The sequence below is a fragment of the Sinohyriopsis cumingii genome, chromosome 12, assembly GCF_028554795.1.
Source record: "Sinohyriopsis cumingii isolate HCF-2022 chromosome 12, ASM2855479v2, whole genome shotgun sequence".
NCBI classification, from domain to species: domain Eukaryota; kingdom Metazoa; phylum Mollusca; class Bivalvia; order Unionida; family Unionidae; genus Sinohyriopsis; species Sinohyriopsis cumingii.
In genome coordinates this window covers 24,542,636-24,563,657 of record NC_142972.1, presented here as the reverse complement: position 1 = coordinate 24,563,657, position 21,022 = coordinate 24,542,636, and the positions used below count along the sequence as shown (strand labels likewise).

Genomic DNA, 21,022 nt, shown 5'->3' with positions numbered 1-21,022 from the left:
GTAATCTATCCTGAAATTAATGTTGTTCTATGAAGAAGAAAATAAACAAAGTACACCGTTATGAAGAGATATTTATTTACAGTTAATCTCAGCATGATTATAAATTGAGTATTCAACACTATAACCTGCCAACCCACCCACCCTCTTTTGCCTTTACGTCGATTCCTTTATTGGTTTTGGCTTTTTTATAGGTCCCTCGATAACTCGCGCCTTGCTTATAGTGTGGTCGATGTTTCTGGACCCCGATGTGCGCGAGTTATCGAGGGAGAGGTGTACCTGATAAAGACTGAAAAATCATGTGACAGTACACATATCACTTCTTTTATAAAGAAGGAATTTTGTCCACTCAACAAAGTTTTGTCTGTATGATTAAATCGCAGTACTGTACAACTAGCAACATAGGAATAAATCATTACAAAACTTTAACTTGAACAGAGACTTATTACAACAATTTTATGTTGAAAGGACTCAAATAAACAACACTGTAACAGATAAGGAGAATATTCAGCAGCAGCATAAAGACGGAGCAAATGGAAATAGAATTAGGTATGTACCAAGATTTAAATATTTCTAAATAGTTGGGCGGTGTGCATGGCAACATCACCCAACTCACATTTACATCAGGAATAAGAGGTATTAATGTATGTTCAAATATATTCTTAAGACAAGAAGAAGCTTTTAATGATTAATGTTACTTTTAAATGAAGATGGCAAATGCTCTGAAGTATGAAGCTTCTTACTAGGGTTGAAACGTTTCATAAATATATTGATACATCAATACTTTTGCTGAAACAATACACATATCAATACAAGACATGGAGAATCAATACAAAATGATACTTACCATATGCATGTTATTTTTAGTCTTCAGCAGTCATGAATAATTATTATTAGTTGCCTTGTTATTCTGTAAAATTATAATCCATCTGAAACAACATTTGCAGTCACAGGCACTCATGTTTATTAGTAAGAATGAAAAAGGATATTTGAGAATACCCACTCACAGTATACAAGTTAAGAAAGTGACATGGTTCATAATCTGCCCCCCCACCAATTCATGCTAATTATCTTAACCCAGAAGTATGTTCAGCATATGCTATACATTCCAAATGTGTTCCACATGTTTAATGAAGTATATTCCACATGTTTTAAGAAACCAATGTAGCTTATTCTCTGCATGACAAACAGAAAGTATTGGCAGGGCAACAGAGAGATTTCACAGGAAAGTCATTAGCTGTCAGGTACTTAGGCAGAGATGCTGTCAGGGTGTGCCATTACACGAATCATGCAAAATTGTACTATACCTTCTGTTTTTAAGATAACATCATAATGTCTTCCAAGTGTAACTGAGAAACGAAACTGATAATGTTTTCAAATCATTCATCGTACAAAACCAAGGGAATTAAATGGATCTACCATTAAATGGGCGAAAACATTGGATAAAACTCACTGCAACCAATAGGTAGTCTGTTTGAGAGCAATGAGAATGAGAACTGCACATAAATATATGATAGCTCTATATATATATATATATATATATATATATATATATATATATATATATATATATATATATATATATATATATATGTGTGTGTATATATATATATATATATATATATATATATATATATATACACATACATATACATATATATCTATATATATATAGCTGTCTGCATACTAGAAACACAACCAATAATGTCAACATACATGAAAGGGCACCACCTATCTTCCAAAGATGGAAAGACCATCAAGTTCATATGTGTATCGATATGTATCGTACCGCAGGCTGCGTATCATTAATCATATCAATACATGGCACAAGTGTATCGTTAAATGCTTTGACATAGCTTTTCAACTATGCACATTACATATACTTCTCATAAAAACTTTAGTTCCCCTCTGGAAAGGCGACCCGTCTTACAAGGCCACCTTCTACGTGCTTGCAGACTCTAAAATTGGCTGTACTGTAATATACATTGCATCATAGGTTCAATATTGCAATCTGCACTGTCTAATTCTCCATACATATTTTTTTTACTTCCTATGCATCACAACGTACATCCTGCTGTCAATATCTCGACACATCAAGACATCACAGTATGTAAACAATTAATATGTGAATGCATTAAACAACTTATTTCATTGATTCATGTTGCATTTCATTTTTAAACAAATAAAACCATTATTCTCCTTAATTCTACATAAATGGTTCATTCAGATGTTTCATCTGGAAATGCAAGCACTCTTCAAGAACAAAAATTTAATTTCAAAGCAGTATAATTAACTGCAGATAAACTTAGGAAGAATGTTGATTATGGCATGTACAGTCAACAGAGTATCAGAATGAAGTATTTCATTCTTAAACAAGAACTCAGAAATACTTTTGTCAAACTAAGCGTAGGTGAAGATACTTAACTCAAGCAGTCAAAGGCATGGGGCAGAGGTACAGTCATCTCAAGGGATTTGGGTCATGGGGAAAGATGTGCAGCCATCTGAAGGGGCTTGGGGCTAAACACGCTGTCATCTCACAGGGCTTTGAGGCATGGGGCTACTGGTGCAGTCATCTCAATGGGCTTGGGGCATGGGGCTAGAGATGCAGTCATCTCATCTGCATCGGTCTGGGATTTAGCAGCCTTATCTGCCTGTATTTAAAGCTCCTTTTTTCCATTTTTGAGCAAATTATTTTTATAATCATTTCAACTCTATATTTCCTTTATTGTATGTTTTTCACACTTGCCATGAGACTTCAAAGCTTCTTTGCTTACTGATCGAGCTGAGGTGACATTAGCTCTTTTAATTCCTAGTTATACTTACGGTGGGGACTTCAGAGATAATCTCAAATGCACAGATATTTTCAGCTGAGCTGCCAGACCTTGGCAATTTGTTTGGGCGATACTTTTTTAAAATCATTTATTCATCAATTTTAACTATGAAAAAATACTGTCTACTACAAGCAATTTTCAACCATTTTGAGTGAAGTAAGGTACAACAGGACCAGAAAAGTTATATTTTGGGACACTGGTTTTGATTACCATAATTAGCATGAAGGTCAATTAGTGTTTCTACCATCAGTATGACATAAGTAACCACAACTAATTTCAAGATTTCATCAACTTGACAGAAATGCAGAGATGCCAACATCTGAGAATATAAAATCAGTGTGTGGTTAAGTGAAATCCTTTGGTGTACTTGTCATGCAATTTCTGTTGTGCTTTCACTTACTTTTTTCTGGTTGCAGATCCATCTCTGGAGATGACATGATGAGGAAAACCAAAGAGTTAATGTCTGTCTGACGACTATTTTACTCAAATAAGTGAACATCTGAACAAAACCAATAATGGCTAAAAGCAGGATTTATATTTGAGAAATGAAAATGAAGGAATTAATATTCAACCAACAGAATCAAGTGCTTAATGCTTGCACCATGGTACAAAAGGTCAAATGATTCATGCATTTCTGAAAGGCAGAAATACTGGAGTGTTTCATTTTCTGATTGAAGCTTGGATATTTCTCTGAAGGGTAGCATAACTCTCACAGCTGCTCAGACCAAATCGGAGGAGTTGGCATCTCTGGAAATGGCAGAGCAATGCGCTGAACAGAGCATGTAAGCAACCCAAACTAAAGTCCTACTAAATATGTACGTGATGGAATACTGAATTAATATTTCAGAATCATTAGATTTCTAACTTTTTTAAAAATAGATCTTTTGATTTTCTTTCTTGTCATTTATGTCAGTAAATTAGTGTTTTTTAATAAGATGCTTTTATTTTGAAATTCAAGCACCTATCAAAGACTACTGAGCATTTTCAACCATTTTTTGAGTATTCTTTTGAGCCAACTACAAATTCTAGAACTTGCCAAGATTCTTCAATTCCTGATAGCTGGGAAAATGCATTAACCATATATGAAGATAATAACATGAATGACAGCTGCTTCATAATGGATGAAACCTTAAAGTGAGCATGGTGTTTGAGACATCATGCTATAATTAAGCACTGAATAATTTCAGTACCTCACTGAGCGCAAGTTTTGAAAGCTTGAATTCAACAAAAATAAAGAATCAAACACAAACTCAGACTGGTTAATCTGTATAAACTACCTGTTGAGCTAAAGCCATATTCTCTCCAAATGTAAAAGCAGCATCTTTCACCAACTCACTGTGATTGGCTAATTCCATGGCTGCTCTACAACCTTCAGCCAAAAGGCATCCAGATGACAAAAATGTCTGTTCTATCCAATCAGAAAATGTCACATTTCTTGGTAGTACTGGGTTTCCACTTCTGTCCTTGAGTGCTGTAAACTCTGCTTCCATTAAATTACCAATTGCTTTGGATATAATTTCTACAACCTATCAAAAAGACAAAGAAAATTTAAAAAAATACAAACTGCACATTTTTCTGGTGAGAAGGAAAAGAGCTGAAACTAAATATGTGCCTAGATCCTTAAAAGATTACAAACAGTATTAAGTCAGTATATTTCATACTTTGATAGCTAAGTAAAAATAAGAAAATATTATTCATTCCCCTCTTGCTGTAAACATCTCTAGAATTCCTTAATTTCATTTTTTTTAAACATTTTTTTAAATCATTATTTTTAAGTGATTAAACTACGGTAGCTTTTCGACATTTTGATTCTTCTAAATAGAGTGTAGAGATCATAAACCTTGCTGGATTTGGGCAAACAACAAATCAAAACATCATTTTAAGTCTGGAATTCTGTAAACTTTTAAAGCAAAATATAAAAACTATTTTAACAATATCAAGACTTTGAACAAGCAGGATTGATTTTAATATTACTTACTGTAATTGAAACCTGATGATCCTATATGAGATTCTTCAGCAATTAAAAATTAGAAATATGCCTAGCTACATATACACTGTATTCCCAGCAAAATCAGAATCTTTGCAACCATGGAAACATGTGCCATCATGACTTAGACTGTCATATGCCATGAAATTTTACAAGAGTCTGAAACTGTAAATGCATGAAGTAAATTAAAACCTGAATCATATAGGTTGAATATTTTGGGAATACCTTTGTGTTGTTTAACTTTGCAAGGGCAGTACATGAGCTAGCCAGTAAGAAATCTCCACTGAGTACTGCCAACTTATTGCCAAACTCCATATCTTTTCTTGACCCATCTCCAGGCTGAATATCCTCCAGATTCACAACACCTTTATGGATCAGACTGGCTGTATGAATCATTTCTGTGATTTCGGCCAGGGAACGTTGGCTGAAAATAATATATGATATTAAAAATATCACATCAACAATAAATGTAAAACATGTTTGTTTTCAAAACAATTTTTCTAACGAAACTAAAATTAGACTTGTTACTACTGAGGTGGGGGCAACTGATCATACAAACACAACACAGTAATTCACCTTTCACAGACAGATTCATATTAGTAAATATTCTAACTGAACAAAGAGTTCTAACCTTAAAGACATGCTTTCAACAAGCACAGTTCTATACAGAAAAAAACTGCTTGCAACATAGATTTTTATGAAATGTATAACGTGTGCAAAATTTAAAATTTATCAAAGTCTTGTGTCCTAGTATATTTGCAGGAAATAATTTCTCAATTTCATGTTTACAACTGAAAACTTTCCTAACACAAGATGTTGCCATACCTGTAAGCTCTTCACCTGTGAAAATCAATTTATCCAGTAAAATATATTTCTTTGATAATACTTACCTGATGATAATGCACTAAGAGTACTACCACTACCTTGCAAATCCAGTCCTCCCCGGCAAAATGTTTAGTTACAGGATCTAGGATTTTGCCTGGCTATATGTAGCAGTCACACAGACAGTGATCTGTCCTTGATACAGGGATTAGCACCAGATCCTATGAGCACCTCAGTTACTACTGGCATGAAATCTATGCTCTCCTACTAGGATGAAACTGCATGGAGACTGGGAGGGTGTATTGTTGCAGCCAATGTACTATTGTTGGACTACTATATTTTTTCATGCAGAAAGGATCAAGTAGTAGTAGAACATACAAACCAAAAAAAGATTTCATGCAAAAATAGGGGCAAAAAAAAGAGTGGCACGAAAATTTGTTTGAAATATTTACTTTATAATTACATGTGGTCATCCTGTATTGTGTGAATAAAAACACAAAATCGCTGTGGTTTTATACAGGTTTGTGGTTGTTTTTGTGTCTGCAAGGATGTCATAATGTTTACTTAATACCAATCCTAGTTGGATCATGAGACTGTCAACATGATTAATGAATGGACAAATGGGGTTTCTCTTTACCAAAGCTGTTTGGGGGAGACACCATCCTAATCAGGTCAAACTGTCTTGACTGGTGTTAAGTTACTGTAGGACATACATTCTCAAAAGAGAATCCTTGATCAAAGTTGATTTGCATACTGTCTGAAATATCAGACACAACAGGATGTAATCGGAATGGATCATAAATTATATCTATATTAGAACAATTCGATTTTGTGGTTCAAGAGAAGAGATGCCCACTGAACTGTGATGTTTACTAATATGTTTTCTGAGGTTTTAATTCCTTTTAATTATGTTTTTATTAAAAGACTTTAAAGACATTACAAATTTTGATTGCTTTATTATTTATTACACCCTCATAAAACAACCACTCCAGTGGCCTAGTAGTTTGAGCGTGCCATCCACCTCAGATGCAGGAGGTCGTGGGTTCGATCCCCAGCCGAGTCATACCAAAGACTTACAAAAATGGTACTAACAGCTGCCTCGCTTGGCACTCAGCATTAAGAGGTTAGTGTTAGGACTGGTCGGCCTGGTGTCAGGATAATATAACTGGGTGGGACATCATGCTAAATGTCTGTAGCATGATGCCCCAGTGCTAGACATCACTATAAACTGTCACACTGCAAACATCATAGCGATATGACTGAATTTTTTAAAAATCTACGTTAAAATTTCAAATCACACAGACACCGTCATAAAACATCCCCAATTTCACCTTAAACTGTTAGATTACAACAGTACGGTAATCAATTAGCTTGTTGTGTACACGTTACCCTTTATATTCTGATTACACATGCACATATATGACTATGGTTTAAATTTCTGGTCTTCTCTACACTGCATCCACTGGTTTCTGTAATGTGGGGATAGAATGCACAAATATATAGATCTTTTATTTTCCAAAAGCAGTACTGCTGGTAGAATCACATGTTATGTTGATAGGCAAACCCAAAAATGCTGATATTGGATCAAAATTTAATCCAATCAAGCCAAAATTGATTCCTTCTACCTCTATCATAAACTAGGATTAGTGGATAGAGAAATTTTGCAGGGTACTAGGCCAAGTCAGGTTTCACCACTCTCATTTTGTCCAGTTTCCCCACCCCATCTCTTCTCTCACATCCATTTTTGTCAACCATGTTTGTGGGGTTTTTTTATATTATTTTATTACTGACAGAGCTGGGGTGGTGGTGGTGGAAACAACCCACCAAGATAACGTTTTTATTTTAAAACCAAGTATTTCCAGGAAGTACAAAACCAAGCCACACTGGAATGGCTGGGCTGGGTACCAGTCCAACCGTAATTAAAGATCTCAAAAATAATCGCAAAATAATCCAACCTTGATTCAGTTATGCCCACCTAAGCATGACATCAGTAACCTTTTAGTTTTGCCAAGTCCATATTGATTTTGCATAGGTACAATATTATTGGCTGATAAGGTGTAAACAGTAGTGTATAGCAAACAGTGATTTGTTAAGGATAGTGCATGCTCTGTAGAAAGTTATGCCTACGGTGAATCAAGGGTAATTACGACTGATGCTCCAGTTGAAATCAACGTGTCATAAAAATGCACAGGTCAGAATTTCCATGGAAAAGAAATGGTTCTAATTTGAATTCCAAGCATCAAAACCTATTAAGAACCCTGCATATGCAGCTAAAAACCAATGGATGAAGCAACCATTTTGTTTGTAATAGCTGATTCGTTTTGAACACCAAACAATAAGACAAACTTGTATATGAATTTGTCATTGATGATACCACCTTAGATAATCTCAAACAAGACTGCAGAGAAGTGGGGATTTAGTCCCACTTGCAGTCTGATGTAATTCACCAAAGTGGAGTTTTCAGACAGAAAGAGAATGCCCTTTCCATGTGGCTTCTCTGCCACCAATGCAATGCTTTCATGGTCCTATCTGTACGAACCATCAACCTCTGAGGTTGTGTCAACAATGGAACACTTAACATAAGCCAAGTTTAGTTCTCCATTTTCTGAGATGGGACTCCATATGCATGGAGGCTGGAATCCTTTGTTCCAAAGAGCAAAGTTTTGGCTGCCACTGGAAGAGCACAGGGCTTTACAAATCCACTTACCCCATGCCCTGAACTAGCTCAAAATTGTCTCAAGCTGTCCCTTGTTTACACAAAGTTGGTAATGCATCACTGGTTAAATACAGCAGGCAGTAATTATTTGATTGTATGATAATTTAGCTAGGCTAGATAATCAGCTATTTATAAAAGCCTCCATTAGAATCTTTTCACCCTAAAGGATCCGAGATCATTACATTATATTTTAATCCATTTAGTTTAATCTAACAGAAAAGTACAGTTTCAAAAGAAAGAGGTGCTATAATTACTTTGGGTAAATTCCGCTTATCATATCCTGTTCTTTACAGATGCCAGATGGGTTTGGACTTGGACCAGCAGCTTTAGAAATGAGCAGTACCACCAGACCCCTTGTTTGCAGACTATGCTTCCCATTGTCAAGGAACCCTCTGAAAGAAAAAAATTATTTTCTGAAGAAGATTAATACTACCATGTTTGTATTTGTGTTGTTTCAACATGCATCTGTGATTACACATTCTTTGTCAACTATAATTCATATTTAATAAAAGAAATCAGTGAACATTCCAACAGCTGTCACCAATTTTAACTATCTCTCCTTTTCAGTTTGATTTCATGCTACTTTACTTATTTACTCTTATAAATCCAACCATTCTATATCTACAACTCACCCAACAACCTTTAATCCCACGTTTCTGAAAATCTTAACTTGAAGCAACTGCATGCAAATTGGTTACACACTAGTGAGATAGATATATGAATGGATGGTTGGATAGATAGATTGCCTCCCTTCACCAACCAATTCCTTCGATTGTTAATGGAAACTATAAAAGGCAAAAAAGGTAATCATTTCAATTTGCTTTCTAAAAATAACAAGCACTCCATCATCTTTGCCCCAAACCTCCTTTAATTTGTTTTCTTACATCTGTACCTATAACTCAGCTCGGTATGATCCTGCTCAATTAATTAGAGTCTATTTTGCTGGTAGTTCCAGAATTTTTATTTTGAAATAGGATGTTCAAAATAGCCACTTTCGACAAATGGTTTTGCATAATTTCATTTCCGATTATTAAAATGATGAAATATTTTTAAAAAATTAAAATATTAAAAACTTTTCTTCTTTTGTTTCACAGCAGGTGTCTTTTATACTTTAAAACAGCAACATCAAAATTAGGTTGTAGTCTAAAATCTGCAACATCTTCCATTGCAGAAGTTCTCTTTTCATCTGTTTATATGATATATTACTGGATATAATGAATAATTGTATTGGTAATGGACCTGAATACGTCCAGTAAGTCCTAACCTGCTTCATATTGGGTAAAAACAAACTCATTTTTACTTCTTTTAAGAGAAAGGATACCTAATAGACATAATGGAGTACTGTGATAGATATTCTGAGTGGACAAACATAGTGAGAAACAATCTTCTTGTTGTTGTTATTGTTGTTGTTGTAGGGTTTAACGCCATTTTTCAGCACATGATAGGCTATACATGGCGGCCAGTATTAATGGTGGAGAAGAACCTGGGAAAACCCCGGAAAGAACCACAGACCCACAAGAAGCTACTGGCAAGCTTTCTCACATACCCACATTGGCTGAATCTGAGACTCAAACCTACGCAGTCAGAGGTGAGATAGCAGTGATCTGCAACGGACAGTGCTTTAGACCACTCAGCCACTCAGGGCCCCCGAGAAACTATGTAAATAAACATTAGTGTAGAATGTGGAGAGGTGGACAGAACTAGTGTGTATTTTGGATATAAACAATAGATTACAAAATGACTTAGTGGTTTAATTAGTATACCAATGGTTCCCACCTCACCCCGAAGATTGACCACACCTAACGGGTCAGACAAAGAGGAATAACTTCTTTTTTTTGTTTTTCTGCCATCCTCTATTAAGGGAAAAATGTCATCAAAGGAAAAACATTTTACTTTTATTATTAATGCATTCTACTGAAACAAAATGGGGTAGGGGTAATGCTATGAAATCAATGCAAGGAAAAGTGAACAATGCGTTTTGTTGCTGCCTGGATGAAATGACAGACTCTTTGGTGGCTATTTTGCCTAATTCACCTCCTAGCATAGACCACGTAAAAACTGGGATTCTCCAACTTATGTGCATTTTCAAAAACCTGACATAAGCAGGCAGCTCCACATTTTTATAATGAAGGATATGTATTCCTTCATTAAGTAGAATGATTTCTTCTGACTACCAGTAGCTGTTTCAATGTGTGTGTTTGTGTGATTTGGATTTTTAATGTAGCTTTAACAATTTTCAGTCATATTGCTACGATATCTGCAGTGTGACAGTTTACAGTGATGTCTAGCACTGGGGCATCATGCTGCAGATGTAGCATAATGTCCCACCCAATCACATTATCTTGACACCAGGATGACCAGTCCTAACACTAACCTCTTAATGCTGAGCGCCAAGCAAGGCAGCTGTTAGTACCATTTTTGTAAGTCTTTGGTATGACTCGGCTGGGGATCGAACCCACGACCTCCCACATCTGAGGCGGAAGCTCTAACCACTAGGCCACCGGAGCAGTCCAGCTGTTTAGATAGTTGATAGTACATGCTGGTAATGATCAATATACATATTTTGTGCTTAAATTGCTTATATTCAATATATGACTGGAGATTTGATTGCCAAGGTTACTTAAAAAAGCAACACAAGCCCTGACTCAAACTGACCTTATGCGAGATGATAGATCGTTCTGCCTACCAAATCACATGACATGACCACCTGTTAACCTCCAACAAACAAGCAGTATTTGGCAAGGAAATATGTTTTATTTATTAAAAATGATTTGTATTATTCCTAAAAATGTAAGATTAAAGAGTTGCATAAATTATACTGCAGTAGACAATATTTATCTTTGTAGTTCAAGTTTGTATAGTAATAACCGAAGAGTTTTATTTCAGGAAGTAATAAAAAAAAATGTTAAATTTGCTGGAGAAATTACTCATGTAAAAGGAAATTCACTCCAAATTATGCTAATGTATTTATTATATAATCTTCTTATGAATCTTATCTGACTTATGTTTATGCTGCCTTGGAAAATTAATAACAAAATCCTATATAATTACTGTTTAGAAGTATACTGTTGTACATAATAATTTTAAAGTTCTATTGTTCATCAGATGGAATTTTGATCAATGATGTCTTTTGATGGAAATATGTTGTTGTTGTTGTTGTTGTAGGGTTTAACGCCATTTTTCAGCACACAATAGGCTATACATGGCGGCCAGTATTAATGGTGGAGGAAGAACCCAGAAAAACCCCGGAAATAACCACCATCCCATGAGAAGCTACTGGCAAGCTTTCTCACATATCCACATTGGCTGAATCCGAGACTCAAACCCATGCAGACCGAGGTGAGATGGCAGTGATCTGTAATGGACAGCGCTTCAGTCCACTCGGCCACTCAGGGCCCCCCGATGGAAATATGTAAATGCATCCTTAATATATCGGACGATAATTATCTGAAACCATTGTTTTTTTATTACTTTATTATTACGTTTTTGTATCCCCACCCCTCCATCAGCCCAGTGAGAAAGTAAAGAGTCACTCATGTGACTGAAAGATCGAGATGATAAATCTATTTTTAAGACAAGCCTACATTAATGTCAAAATTTTTCAAACTTTCAAAAAATGCAGTCTGGGGTTCAGTACTTCCCATGCAAGAAAACAATATACATCAAAGCCCAAAATTTAGGGGGTTCTCCAGTCATATTCTAGAAACGTTTATAATTACATATATTTTCAATTTCAATTTTTTTTTTCTTCAAACCATCAACAGGACATGCTTTTCTACATACATGTACATTATGCAAACAAACATGTTGTTATTGTCATCAATTATTTCCATATTCTGCTGATTGTACACGCGGCCACAAAAAAAGTCTTTATCCATCTAAGTTTTGTCTATGTTTCATGAAAGGAATAAATCTAAAATCTCCATTTTGACAATCTGGATATCGACTGTAAGAACTACAAGGTTCCCACTGACTTCTTTTCATCCATATCAATCTAGAAATCAACAAATCATTGCAAAATTTGTGGGGCCCCGAGTGGCCGAGTGGTCTAAAGCGCTCTCCGTCACGGATCACTGCCATCTCACCTCTGTCTGCGTGTGTTCGAGTCTAGGGCTCGGCCAATGTGGATATGTGAGAAAGCTTGCCAGTAGCTTCTCATGGGTCGGTGGTTCTTTCCAGGGTTTTCCCGGGTTCTTCCTCCACCATTAATACTGGCCGCCATGTATAGCCTATCTTGTGCTGAAAAATGGCGTTAAACCCTATAACAACATAACATAACAACAGCAAAATTTGTAAATACTTATCATAAGCAATTCATTATTGTCACAGGCAGCTTGTCAAAGAAAAATGGCAGAAATGATCACATAACTGTTCAGTTTGAACAATGTCTAAGACTTTAGTTCACAGGCAAGACATCTGATAAAAGTTAACAAAATTAATTTTCCAATGGGTTCAAATAAATCTAAAGTATCCTCAGTACTCAAAAATTCTGATAGCCCAACGCCCAGTGCCCCTCTAATTTCAGACTGGGCCTGTCATGTATTCTAAAAGAGGTGCCCGTCAGGTTTGTCAACAAAAAATAATCAAATTTGCCAGAAAAAAGATTGATCGCACTGATGAAATGGGGAAATGTATTTTCAAGATATTGACATACCTGCCATAACATGGCACAATCTGATTAAAATCAGATCACCACTGTCCAATGTGATGTCATCTGATTTTACTCAAACTGTAACACAGCAAATCATGCTAAGACATGACTTTGTAATATTCCCAAACCCCTTGACACGGTTATACTTAAATAACATCCATGCATCAGAGAACCATTTCACAATGTAGACTATTTGTACCCAGGCAAAAACTGGTAATAACATAATCACATCATGTCAGAAATCATTTGAATGTCTTAAATAATGAGATTATACATTAAAGTATAACCTTTTGAGCCAATCATATTTCGCCGTTGACATGTGTGCCACATAGTGTACGTTTTGAAAATTAGAGTCACTTGTATACGATGTGTGTGCAGTGAAGAAGACAATGTCTAATTCTTCCATGGAACAGGATTCCTAAAGTTGAATCGAGTTAATGGTAAGTAAAAACTTACTTTTGCATCTACCACTGTTCTGTAATTAAAGAAGGGATGCATCATAGTGGTAAACATATTATAAGTAGCTCGTTTCACCAGTTGTCACATGAGTGCGGCATTGTCCCCACAGGCAAAATTCTAAAAAATTGCACATTTCAGAGCCCTTAACTTCAGTTTGGTACAACACAGAAAAGTCAATGATGGCTTGATGAATAGAAAAATATCTCAAGAGTAAAACAAGCCATAGAATATGGTTGTGTGCCTTTAAAGACGGAAATGGCAGAAGGAAATCGAGGGTCATAGGTGGAACCAAGTATTTGGAAGTTACATACTTTCTCTCTTATATAGTATGATAGAGAGGGTCATATGTCAGAACGGGTCATGGGGGTAATCTAAAGTATTTTTGTCACTCTGTATGATTTTTTCCCCTTCAGATTATTGGTTTGTTTTTTTCTCAACATAAAGCTCGTGTCTAGCACCTGTGTTTGCAAGCACAATCGTGACGTCTGTGAAATCAACCCATGCAGATCAGATCATTCATTTCATCAAGTGTAACACTAGCAAATTATGTCACGAAAAGTTCCAATGTTAGTCCCTGTGGGTTTATCTTTCATTAAAAGTTAAGTAATCCTTTTCCAATAAATAAATAATCAAAGAAAAATATCAGTATAGAGGCATTATTCTACATACCTGGCGGTTTTCAGAAGTGGGTGCCTTGTGCCAAGCAATTTTCTAATATGGATTGCAACATTTGATAACTCGTCACTCAGAAGACATCGAAGACTCATGAACGAAGTGGGGTAGCCCACAAGCTTTTCTGCATCTGACACCGCTTTGGTCCAGTTACTTGTTCTGGAAGTTCCAAATATACTCACAAAACGGGACGGCAAAGACACACAGAGACCGTGATAATTAAGTGTACGCAATCTTATGCAATCTCGATTTCTAAAGATAAAAGTACCGGTGCGTCCATAGTTAATGCTTAAAATAGATGCCATTTCTTCAAATTATTGATATTTCAAAACAAATTCCATTATGCTCAGTTAGTTCAGAGTTATTTGTTCCTACTTAAATACAAGTCTACTGTTCTAAATTTTAAAATGACATTGCTTGTATAAAACGTCACAGAATGCCGCTTATAGCATTTCCAACTTAACAAATGCAAGTCGATCACCGCCATTTACATTCGGAATAAATAGGTTATCGCTGTCCAACAAAATATGCATCGGGCATATATCGGGCGCAGTAATTTTAGTTTTTAATAATTTACACATTTTATTTGGCGAAAATGGTTCCGCGGTAAAAAAAATATCAATCTATTTGACAACGTTGGATATCTTTACAACGGATTTACGGAGGGGGATTATACCTAAATTATATGCATATAGTTTTAATTATATGCATGTATTTTCTTGTTGTGTATTTCATCACTCTATTTTGCGTTTTATGTCTGTAGAATGTACATTGTAGATTGCATATATTCATGTGCCAATATTTATTACTGAATCCATTAAGTGTGTTATTAAAATACTGTAATTTCGTGATTCATGTTCCATGTGAGTGATTTTATGTGCATTTTGATTACATTCCTTTTAAACGGTATTTCCAACTTCAAAGGTTCTCTTAACAAATTTCGTTTTGTGTGTGTGTGTGTGTGTGATTTGGATTTTTAATGTAACTTTAACAATTTTTCAGTCATATCGCTACGATGTCTGCATTGTGACAGCTTATAGCGATGTCTAGCACTGGGGCATCATGCCGCAGACATGTAGCATGATGTCCCACCCGGTCATATTATCCTGACACCAGGCCAACCAGTCCTAACACAAGCCTCTTAGTGCTGAGCGCAAGCGAGGCAGCTGTTTGTACCATATTTGTAAGTCTCTGATGTAACTCGGCCGGGGATCGAACTCACGACCTCCCGCATCTGAGGCGGGCGCTCTAACGATTTCGTTTGTATCAAAGGGGGAAAACTTTCAGATACTGAAAGTAAGAATATAATGCAATGAAAGCTGCAAGCTGACTCAAAGCATAACGCAAGATACAACAGATTAATGAGCCACTGGGAGAACAGAGGACGCGTAATATCTGAATGTAAATAGCGACGCCGTTGCACATTTTCATCACACAGGAAGTACGTGTAATTTGAGAAGGGACTGACGAGCCTCGACTCAGCTCAGTGTGTCTTTCTGGTATGGTATTGATTGTTTGGAATCATAATGTAAGAAAAATATAAATTCTTTTAATTGAAATTATCAAGAAGACATTATATATATATATATATATATATATATATATATATATATATATATATATATATATATATATATATATATATAAGCAGCGGGGGTGGCGCTGGAGTTGCTGTATCGCGGTCGTACGTGGATACTGTATCGGTGACCTGCTAGGCCTATAAATCAGCCCTTCACCCATGATGATTTTGATTTTCGGGTGAGGGGAAGATATCACCTATTCATTAAAAGCTGCAATTGTCTGTATACAAATTTGTCTGCACACACTGGTGTCAGGGCCGGCGCTACCATATAGGCAAACTAGGCAGCCGCCTAGGGCGCTGATTTCATGGGGCGTATTTTTAAACAAAAAATATTGTTTATAAATTATGAAATTGAAATTTCCCGGGGGGGGGGGGGGGGCGCCAGAATCTAACCTTGCCTAGGGCGCCAGATAGTCTGGCCGGGTCTGGCGCCGGCCCTGACTGGTGTATATTTTATACACTTACCGGTATTTCTCGTGGCTGAATAATGCAGAATAGAATATGCAATATATACTAACAGAAAATACACAATATAATTATGGTGATAACCCACAGAAATTGACAATGATCGCAACAATTACTTCCGTTCATTCTTAACTTGTCACCTTGCTTGTTTCGTAAATAGCAGAAGATATTGGCATTGTATCGGCATACAGTCAAGGTACATTTTGAGTATATGTGTCTCATTCTGATGCGAGTACAATAACCTCGACTCTCTGAAAGAGACTCGGAGGCAACTGTACTTTCGCGACTTAGGTGGCGCTCTAAAGTTTCGTATTTTGCATAGGTTAGAATGTTAAAGAAAAAGAATTTCCCCGGCTTTCCGCGCTGGTTATACTGGCTTTTTTTTAAAAAAAAGACCTTACATATGTTAGGTATTGTTTGAAGAACCTTTAATTCCCTTTATTCTGGTGTATGATTTATAGGTTTAATATGAGTTATACAGTATACAGCTTGGCCTTACTCAAGATGTACACCTTTCAAAAAATGTTAGCTCCACTTGGTCATTTTCACTTCCTGATCTTCAGAGGTAAACTGTATTTAAAAAAAGAGCCGATAACTTTTTTTACATTTTATATATTTGGTAATTCATTCATTGCACTTTCATAAGCTGGTATTGTCTAGTCTGGCAAAATTCACTTTCCCTATTTTAATAGCTGCTACTGTTAGTGTACTTTAGACTAATTCAGGATGATTTTTTAGCACAAGCGAGCAGTTATTTTAGTTAGCAGTTTGCTTAGATCATGTACAATTTCCAAAAGTACAAAAACCAAAGAAATATCATCCATCTTCCATTAATGTAGCATAGAGGTATGCCAACATTCTCTCAACTGTACACGTTTTAAATGCAAACAACTTCACCTTACACACGTCACGCTTTCAAAAGTACATAATAACTGGCGAGCGCCCCCTTATAGGTCAATCGTACGGATCGTTCCTCGAATGTATATCAGTAGTAAGGTGGGCCACCCTAGGGACAATGGGAATTACCATTAAAAACACCCCTGGGCCACTCTAGGGACAATGGAAATTTAACATGGAGAAAAACGCTGGGCCACTCTAGGGACAATGGGAATTTAACATAGAGTTTGGGCTTGTCTAGGGGCAAGGGAAATTAACATGAGGAATAGAGTTTGGGCTTGTCTAGGGACAAGGGGAATGGAACAGGGGACTATAGTGTGGGTCTGTCTAGGGACAATGGGAATTTAACATGGGGAATAGATCGTGGGACTGTCTAGGAACAATGGGAAATTTAACATGGGGAATAGATCGTGGGACTGTCTAGGGACAATGGGAAATTTAACATTACGGAAACCCCTGGGGGATATAGCCTCAAGGGAATTTAACATATGGAAATTGAACATGGTGGATCTGTATAGCGTCAAGGGGAATTGAACATGGTGGGACTATCTAGGGACAATGATGGTAGAGGGTCAAACACAACAGAGACAGAAACATACATACACTAGTACAAGCGTGGGATTTATATATAAAGCATTACGAAGACCTGAAATCTTGCTGGGGTGTTCAAAAATTTGCATAATTGTAATGATGCTATAAATAGCTATAATCAAGGAAATGCTCAACGACAAAATGGATGTTACTAAAAGTAATGTTAAAATGACGAAATTGTCCCAGAATTTAAAGGAAAATAAACATATCCCCGAAAATTAAGTTACAATGGTTTAGACTAAAATGGATAAAATTAGTAACTACTTACAATATCAACTTCTGTGACGATCTTGGATAAATACTTATGTATCTATAATCAGCTGAAATTCCTATGAAATCCCACTATCTATTTATAGCTCCAACTTGTGGGTTTTTCCTTTGGAAAATCCCACTATCTTTTTATAGCCTCAGCTTGAGTGACGTTCCTGTTTATGAATTCTAGTATATATGTATAGCTACAAAATGTGGAAATCCCCAAGTCGATATTTATAGTCTCAAAATTTCCAGCGTCAGTGACGTCACTGTACTGAACACTAGGGGATAAATGGCAACAGTGTTGCAAGTGGCTGACCTGAATACGCGCTACTGTAGGTAGGTAGGTAGAGTGTATCTGATAGGGATAAAGTGAGTTTTATAGGGACAAACAGAGACCAATACACACAACATACGCGCGCAGATACACACACACACACACACACACACACACACACACACAGGGAAGAGGAAAAAACAAACCCCAAATATACTATCAACACAGATGGGAGATAATACAAACCCCAAATAAACTATCCACACAAACGTACGCGAACGCATACAAACCCCAAATATACTATCCACACAAGGTCGCTAACGCATACAAACCCCAAATATACTATCCACACTCGGGAGGAAGAAAAAAAAAACAACCAAATATACGATCTACACAACGTACGCTAACACACACACCACACACACACACACACACACCACAGAGGGAAGAAGAAAACCATTATACACTATCCACACGGAGTGAAGAAATAACCCTTTATATATATACTATCAACAGAGAGTGAAGAAAATAACCCATTATATTCCATCAACACAGAGTGAAGAAGAAAAAGTTTTTTGAAAGCACCTAAGCCCTCACCTGCAATGACCAACTCTGCCAAACACCTACACCCCACCCCCACCCCCACTCCCAACACTACAAAACCCATTTAACCCGTTATTTTATGGCATCAGTGTGTGCTTTAGGAAACATCAAGACACAAAATGATGGATGAATAGACTGACTATTGTTTACCGACTTGCATGCCTAAAGAGCGTGCGTGAAGGAAAACATCCTTCCATTTCAATTCTAACTAAAACATGATCCAGAGGGATAGAGAGAGGTGAAAGAGCACAATTTCATAAAGTGTGAGTAGAAAACAAAACACGCCATCCTTATTATACAATGTCAAGACCAAGAGACACTTACGTTTTCTTTCTGGTCTATTCTCTTTTAGAAGGTAGTATGAAATTTCACATCAGGGCCAACGCATCGGCTCACATTGTCAATTTTTCCATTTCCATGTCTTTACTGGCACAAGTTCTTCATCATCTTCAATTTCTTCTTCTTCTTCTTCTGAATCCCTCTTCTCTGTTTCGTCTTGTTTCTGTTTCTTCTCTTTTCTCGTAGGGCACTCTGAATTCCAGTGTCCTTTCTCCTGACAACGATATTAGGTATCTTGACTTTTGTCTCTCTTTCTTAGACGAAGCAGGTATTTTGGAGACAAATACCCATTTACCTTTGCAGATATAGCAAACTTCATTAGCACACACTTTCGTATGACTCTCATCAAATCAACGACCAAAAGAGTAAGTTTTGTTGCCACTTTCGCCTGTGAATTATGCTTTCGTATGACTTTTAGCAAATATTTGACCAGCAGGTCGATCTCTGCTGACTCTTCCATCTTCTTGATCGTTTGAGAGTGGAATGAATACTCTGACGCTAAGACACTCTCCTTATATACAGGGACTTGCTGCGTATGAAACCTAGTCAAATCTAATTTTGCAATAAGATGAAACGATTTCATTGAGGAAGTAAAAGGCAATGATGTACCGTATCGCCTCACACAGAACCTGAAGTGTTAACTCAGATCCGTGTCAGCGATTTCGAAGACGACATAACTGAGCTTTCATCAATGCTCTCCATTTATGCCACAAAACCACGAGTCCTGATTCACGCCAAAAGAAATTTCGTTCGGTCCATGAAAAAGAGTGTTACATCTGAGAAACGCAAAAACGAACTTCCAGGAAACTGAGAACGACGGCTTACACCTACAACGTGAAATGTATGAGTTCAAGTAGTGCGTAAAACTTAGTCAAATTAAATTTTTATAGTCAAGACGAAACGATCTCTTTTCGAAGAAGAAAGCAGACACCAAGCGACAATGGCGATCCGTGTCACACAACACTTTTCAAAATGTATATGATCAGAGGTTTGTTCTAGCGATCTGCACGGTTAAATTAAATGTTGATGTATTTTGTAATAAGACGGACACAATTTCCATGGGATCGCCCATGGAACCATTGTTCGTGCATTAGTTTAATTTTTTAAAATATTTTTTTTATATAAATCGCCTACAGGATAGACCCAGTAAAGCATGGCCATTCTCGTCACTGTGTGAATAGCTACTCAAGTCAATTCGAAGTGAACGCGGTAAGAAAATAAGTATAGCCAATGAAATGGCTTACAACGGGTGATGCATTGTTTGTTCTAGGACTGTGTGGCATAATAATCCCTATGTTCTTGCGTTGTTACCATTACAATGCAGACAGACTGAAATGTGAACTTACAAGCCCTCTTTGTGTGTGTTGTACCATTTCTTCTTACCACATCAAAATACTGAGCGTCACAGTATTGGTTCGCGTTTTCAAGCTGACCATTTTTTTTATATCTCACTTAAACATTTTAACATAAACACTCACACTCACATCGGTAAAGTCAGAACAGATGTGTTACAGTATTGAGGGGCATGTTATCTTTTTTTTTTCAAACTAATAAATTTGGGGTTTGTATGAAGTAAAGAACCGAAAGTACAGTGAAACTCAAGGATGATGACCCAATCTGTCTGTCTATTGATGCGTGTATTTACTTAAGAAGAAATATGACCTCTAAAACACAAAGAGATACGGCAAGCATGATTAGAATGAACATAACGATGTTTTCCTTCACGCCCGTGTAATTTAGAGCTTCAATCCTCTTTGAAGACAAACTTGGTCTCCTTTTGTAGGGCTTGAAATAATAAGCCATTTCTTCACATGTCACTGCCTTTGTTAAATTCGGTTTCATTGGTTAGTTATCGTTAATCTTTAATTTTTTTTATGCATT

The 21,022-nt window shown here is 36.5% G+C and overlaps 1 protein-coding gene across 3 annotated transcripts in view; it reads right to left on the bottom strand.

The window, feature by feature from the left end:
• LOC149786112 (all trans-polyprenyl-diphosphate synthase PDSS2-like) overlaps positions 1-21,022 on the bottom strand; it is a 73,644-nt gene that overhangs the window by 7,110 nt on the left and 45,512 nt on the right. Inside the window, exons 2-5 of one of the 3 annotated variants that reach the window (XM_089976435.1) lie at positions 14,133-14,294; positions 8,608-8,745; positions 5,041-5,239; positions 4,106-4,354 (exon numbers count right to left, since the gene is read on the bottom strand). In XM_089976435.1, coding sequence (XP_089832561.1) covers positions 4,106-4,354; positions 5,041-5,239; positions 8,608-8,745; positions 14,133-14,230 — 684 coding nt within the window. In that variant the 5' untranslated portion in view covers positions 14,231-14,294. Of the gene's footprint in view, positions 1-4,105; positions 4,355-5,040; positions 5,240-8,607; positions 8,746-14,132; positions 14,805-21,022 lie in introns of those variants that run through there. The other 2 variants (XM_089976434.1, XM_089976436.1) reach the window with 2 other exon arrangements.